The sequence below is a fragment of the Otolemur garnettii genome, unplaced genomic scaffold (assembly GCF_000181295.1).
Source record: "Otolemur garnettii isolate 467f Iridium unplaced genomic scaffold, OtoGar3 scaffold00020, whole genome shotgun sequence".
Lineage (NCBI taxonomy): Eukaryota > Metazoa > Chordata > Mammalia > Primates > Galagidae > Otolemur > Otolemur garnettii.
The window spans coordinates 1290025-1296212 of record NW_003852415.1 but is presented as its reverse complement, the minus strand read 5'-3'; the positions used below and the strand labels follow the sequence as shown (position 1 = coordinate 1296212).

The 6188-nt window shown below is 39.1% G+C and overlaps 1 protein-coding gene across 3 annotated transcripts in view; it reads left to right on the top strand.

The window, feature by feature from the left end:
• AREL1 (apoptosis resistant E3 ubiquitin protein ligase 1) overlaps window positions 1–6188 on the top strand; it is a 32099-nt gene that overhangs the window by 4096 nt on the left and 21815 nt on the right. For all 3 annotated transcript variants that reach the window (XM_003786912.3, XM_023511557.1, XM_023511556.1), the window contains 2 exons: window positions 4173–4233; window positions 5122–5348. In XM_003786912.3, coding sequence (XP_003786960.1) covers window positions 4218–4233; window positions 5122–5348 — 243 coding nt within the window. In that variant the 5' untranslated portion in view covers window positions 4173–4217. The remainder of the gene's footprint in view (window positions 1–4172; window positions 4234–5121; window positions 5349–6188) is intronic.

Sequence of the window (6188 nt, the reverse complement as noted above, 5' to 3'; positions counted from 1 at the left end):
TCCACTTTCTAATAGTCCCTTGAGATGGATATTTTCAAGTATTTCCCCCCTGTTTGTAGGTAGTTTGAGTGAAAGTCCTGTAGTATTAAGCAACTAGACCAGGATCCTTCAGTAAGCAAGTGCTATTTCTGCACTAGATAATTGATATTGCATTCCACTTTCCTTTGTCATGCTTTGTTTTTATTTCAAAAGATAAAAAAAAAAAGAGCTGTAAGAGTTTATCTTTCTAATTTTAGCTTTAGATTCTTCACAGTAAGGTTGGGAAATGCTTCTCATACTTTTACCTGTTTTCTCAAATCTTTTCTCTTTCTATGACTTCATTCTTTTTCATAACTCATTGTTGTATGAAGTTAAGAGCATTGGACTTAAAGTTAGCCATGGTCTTGAGTCTCAGCCATGTCACCCCACCATCAGTGAGACATTCAACAAGTTAATTTTTCTAAGCCCAACTTTTATAACTGCAACATGAGAATGGTACTTATTTCATCAAGTTGCTGTGGTGACAGTTAACTTAGGCTGACATACATAAAGCACTTACTTGGGGAGTGTTTGCTTGTGAGAAGTGGTTCAATAAGGGATTAGAAAGTCATGAGTTTACTACTACTACTGTTATCTTCTAGCCTAGAGTATTCCAATAGTAAGTTGAAAGCAAGGGCACTAAAGAGATGAGCTGGAAAACAAACAAAATATTTATGTAACAACTGTATGAAATAGTATGATGGAACCTCACCATAGTTGAATTACACTCAGGAAAAGTATAAAAGTTTGAATTATACACAGGAAAAGTTCCAAAATAATACTGTGCAGAAGCATGAACAGTGCAAGGTAGAAGGTGCTATAGAAACTATTGTAGAAAAATACCATGTGTGAAAATCCATGACCCTAGTCGTGGGTATTTGATACATACATGTTGAACTGAATTAAATTGGCAACTTTTAGGTCTAAAGAGCTTATAACTCCTGACTCAAGAGAATAACCTGCTAGTTAGAGAAGTCTTTTAAAACTATATATAAAAGAAAGATCTCATCTAGAAGTTCCTTAGACATTCTGGACAAGGAAAAGAATGTTATTTGACCCTATCCAGCAGATATTTTATTAACATTTATTGCAGTTACTATATGCAATTATGTTGGATTCTTTGGATAATTTTTAAGACTAGCCATTACCACGTTATTAACCACTTCTGAAGTGAAAAATGAAACAAACAAGAGACTAAAAGAATACAAATGCTATAAAATAAATTTTTAAAATTTGTGTGGATACTCAGAGGAGGGAAGTATTTTCTAAATTGAGGATCAGGGGAGATTTCAGGGAGGAATCTAGGTTGGATTTTCCCTAGACCTTAGGATCACAAGATGTTCCATGTGTAGAGACTTAGAGGAAAGAGGATATTCTAGGCAGAGAAGATAACTTTGAAGGCATGGAGATGAAAAATTTCAGAACCTTGAATGTAAAAGTGTAAAAGATCTGATTTGGATAGATCACAGGATGCATAATGAGTACCATAGAAGGCGAGGTCAAGGAGAACTGTGTGGGATAGAGGTGGGGGTATCATTAGGGACAGACAGAGGGTGATTTGTTTGAGTAATAAATGAATGAAGAAAAATGACCAAGGACTCAACAGAGAAAGCTTATTACTCTCTGCTTCATGAGAATTGGGACTATGGCTACTTACTTCCCGTAGTACTTGGCATACTAAGTAAACACTCAGTATTTGTTGAATGAATTATTTCAGGATGAGTTTTTAACTCTTTACTATAAAAATATTCAGGCATAGTGTGGCACCTATGGCTCAGTGGGTAGGGCGCCGGCCCCATATACCAACTTTGAACTCGGCTCCGGCCAAACTGCAACAAAAAAATAGCCAGATGTTGTGGTGGGCGCCTGTAGTCCCAGCTACTCAGGAGACTGAGGCAAGAAAATAGCCTAAAGCCAGGAGTTGGAGGTTGCTGTGAGCTGTGTGACGCCATAGCACCTCTACCTAGTGCGATAAAAGTAAGACTCCCATGTAGGTTGAGATTTTAGGAACAGTTGTAGAAACCATGCCTTGGGCAATAGAGAGGTTCCCTGAGTTTCCTATCAGCTCCAAAACAAAGGAGTAGTGATATTGGTACTACTGTTGATGCTAGTTGTAATAATCATTAAAACTTTGAGAACCTGCTGTGAGCCAAGCACTACTCTGTTTATGTGTGTTAACTAAATTAGTCCTCATAGCACCCTTATGTTGTTGGTCCCGTTTGACACCCTGTAGAAAGATTAGATGATTTGTCCAAGGTCACATTGTGACTCACAGAGCATGGATTTGAACCTAGGTGATCTAACTCTAGAATCTGTATCCTCATCCTCTATTTTATACTATTTGTTATACTGTTTGATTTTAGAGCCTTGATGGTTATGGGGAGTTAGACTTAAAGGAGATGGTGCCATAGAAATTATTAAATCTCAGTTCTTTTTACAGCAGTGAGACTTCTCAGGTCTCCAGGCTTCTCATTTACTGTGTGTCAGCTGCATCTCACAGAAAAGGTGATTGTAGTTGTCAGAGATAGTAGATAGGAATTTTTCTAGCCGTGGTGACTCAAGCCATAAATTTGGCACTATTCTTCTTCCAAGGAGCATGAGAGATGAGACTACAAGTCAGTGACAAATCAGTGACATGATTCATTTTCTGCTGAGTGCTGTACTTCCCTGAGGACCAGAGGTTTCACATTTAGGATCAGGTTGGATGACATCCAGCTGAAGAAATACTTAAGGCAGTTAAACTACCATTTCTGTCCCGCCAAGTCATCTAGCATATCCTGTAAGGTGCAGATAGTTGCTTTTTGAGAGATGATAGCAGCTTTTCAAGATACAGTCCTAGAAGACAAGATACTTATTTGAGAAGGAGTCTCGATAGTTTTGATCTTAAATTTTAAATTTTGAGTCTGTATATTGTCTATAATAGGCCTTTTTGGGAGTGCCTTAGTCTTCGTGTGTTGACAATTTTAATGTTCCTTATATGGATTGCTTTTCTAGTAGGACTTTAAATATAGTCGAAATAGGGTTTTCTGTGAAACTTTAGTCATTCCTGAAATTACCTACTCTCTGTGGGATCCATTGGGTATGTTATTATCAAAAGAACTAATGAGCTGTGTTCTCTCTCTATGTTTTTTAAAATTTTTCAGCATGATCAGATATAGAAGTACACTCAGAAAAAAAGTTTTGCTTCCTTCTAGATCTTAGCCAAGAAATTTTTAGCTGACTTGCCTTTAAGTAATATTCTAATTCTGATAAAAGGTGCTGGGTTGTGGTAACATTGATAACCTTAATATGTATATATTGACTTTGTGGAATGGAAAGCATATATAGCCTATATTAAGGCCAGACTCAGTAATAAGATAAGAATGTTATTGTGCTTTGCATTTTTCCTTGGTGGCACCTTTAGTGGTTGAAATGAACAAATGAATAATGAAGATCGATGCCTTATTCTGAAAACAAGTTTAATTATGGTGAAATTCAGTTTCCCTTCATACTCTGACCTTGACAGGCATCAAATAGGATGAGAAATACAGTCTCCTTTTGTTTCTCCCCTTGGCCTTTCTGCTGAGTTCACCTTCCAAAGGGCCCATTAGTTTGACTGATCAGTAATAGCGTAAATGACTTTTCTTACAATACCCACTGCTTATTATTACGTTGACCCAGAGTTCATTTTAATTACATAATACCAATAATAATGATACTTGCTTTTTAAAAAACGGTCTGCATTTGATATAGCTCTTTCTGCTTAGCTGAGTTACTTTCAAAAGGCAAATATAAGGGAAAGTGACTCCATTATCTTTGCTTGTGCACCACTTTGCATAGGGGAGGGAAATTGTCTTGGGAACCCTGGATCTAAGGAGATGAAAGCTCAGTTATTGCATTTTGTAATTAGCAATATAGCAAGCAAGTGGCTGTTTGTGGTATTCCTAGGGTGGTTGGTAGGTTGGAAGTCCTTAGGGGGAATGATGCAGTCTCTTTTGTTTCTCTGAAACATATCATAGGGCACCTGTCAAACTAGAGAGAGAGGAAGGAATAGTAAGGCTGTAGATTAGAGACAATTAATTGGTTGGCTCAAGCTGTATGCCCTACTTTCTCCTACTTTGAGATGGCTATAAGGAAGAATTATAGAACAAAACTAAACAAGTTTTCTTTTACAGCTGCAGCTGTGATCCTCGGCTGTCTGTCGGCATTGAAGGGACCTGATGTTTTACGTTATTGGTATGTTATAGAAAGAGCTTTCTTTGTTATCTTTTTGTTAGGGTTGCTTAGGTCTCTTTTGCCTTTTTGTTTATCCTCATTGCCCTTAATAATACAGCTTGAAATATTTCCACTCATGCCAGAATGTACCTTCACAGAGTTGGCAGCAGAAATTCATTCATTTGGGAAATATTTATTGAGCAATTATAATCAGTGCCAGGCACTATTTACTGTGGGGTTTCAAGTCTGCCTTCAAGGAGTAGGAATTCATAACATGACAGGGAGCTGGTCAAGGAGGAGAAAAGTTATAATAGATGAAAGTACAGGAGTTTGAAGGATCCTAGAAGAGAGAACCCCTAACTCTGATGGGGACTGGGGAGGGCTTCTGCCAAGAGGACATGGGAGGGGAAGGCTCCCAGGTGTGCATTCTTTATGGGGAGAAATGGAGGAAATGCACATTCTTTTTACTGCTTCTGTGGGGGCCCATCACACGCAGGAAGGAGGGGGCAAGGGAACATTATATGTAGTTCATGTAGAACAAGGCTTAGCAAACTTTTTCTGTAAAAGGCCAGAGAGTAAATATTTTTGGTTTTGAAAAATACACCTACTTAGCTCTACAGTGTGGTGCTAGAGACAGTTTGTGAACAAATGGATGTGGCTTTATTTCATAGAACTTTATTTACGGAAATAGGTCCTGGCTGGGATTTGGCCTGAGGGCTGCAGTTGCTGAGCGCCTGGGGTAGAAGTTTCTTCATCCACAGTGGTGGTGGTCCAGCACAGTGTTTCTTTTGCAGTCTTGCAGTGTCATACTGACTTCCTGTACTCTTTGAGAGAGGGCTGTCCTGTTCCTTAATGAGATGTTGTGATGTGTAACAGGCAGGTGGTTTGTGTGTTTTCTCTTTTTCGTAGGCGGAATCACAGTATCTGTGGTTGCATTCTTCTTCACAATTAAGTTCCTCTTTGAGCTTGCTGCACGTGTAGTCAGCTTCCTCCAGAATGAGGACCGTGAGCGTCGAGGGGACCGGACTATTTATGACTATGTGCGAGGAAATTACCTGGATCCCCGGTCTTGCAAAGTCTCCTGGGATTGGAAGGACCCCTATGAGGTGGGCCACAGCATGGCCTTCCGAGTGCATGTAAGGGAATGTTTCTGTCTCCATAGCCATTGGGGTTTCTGAGTTATTTGCTTTCCAGAATTTAGTTCAGTCTGTTGATGGTCCTGGCCTGAAATTTTAACATTTTTGCTTGTTTTTCAGCCTGTCTCAGGAACTTGGGAATTGTTACTGTCTGAAGAGTTACAAATGTGTCTATCATTTTAATAGGTACTTAACTTTGAAGAAGTATAAAGCTTAATGTTAACTTTTGAAATAAGAAAATTGTTACTAAAAAGAGTAGGTGCTTACAGATCAGGGGTTGGCAAATCAGGCCCACCTTCTGTTTCTGCAAATACATTTGTATTGGAACCTAGCCACACCCATTCATTGTGTACTGACTATGGCTGCGTTCACATTTGAATAATTATGACAGTTGAGTAGTTGTATATGGCTCACAAAACCAAATGTGTTTACTAACCTGCACCTTATAGAAAAGGTTTGCTGAGCCCTGCAGTGACTTCTTCACTGTAGCATTAAGCTTAGCTTGAGAACTTGAACCCCTCCTATCCTTGCCTAGTGCTTTAGTGGACTTGGTGTCTGTGCTCCAGGCTGACTTACCTTTAAATTTGGGTTAGCACTTAAAGGGCTGATAAGACCAAGGATGTAGCAATGATGGTTCAGAAATGTCAAGTTGAGGTGGTTATTTTCTTGATTCAGAGTTAATTCTACCCCATCCTCTGAACAAGTTAAGAATTTGCTCATGATTGAGTCGTTTCTTTGGAGTGTTGGGGGAATTGGTTCCTCTGTGTTTCTGTGAACAGGACTATCAGGAGTGGATAGGTCCTGGGATTTACCAATGTGGCCTCTGCCAGCTAATGCCCT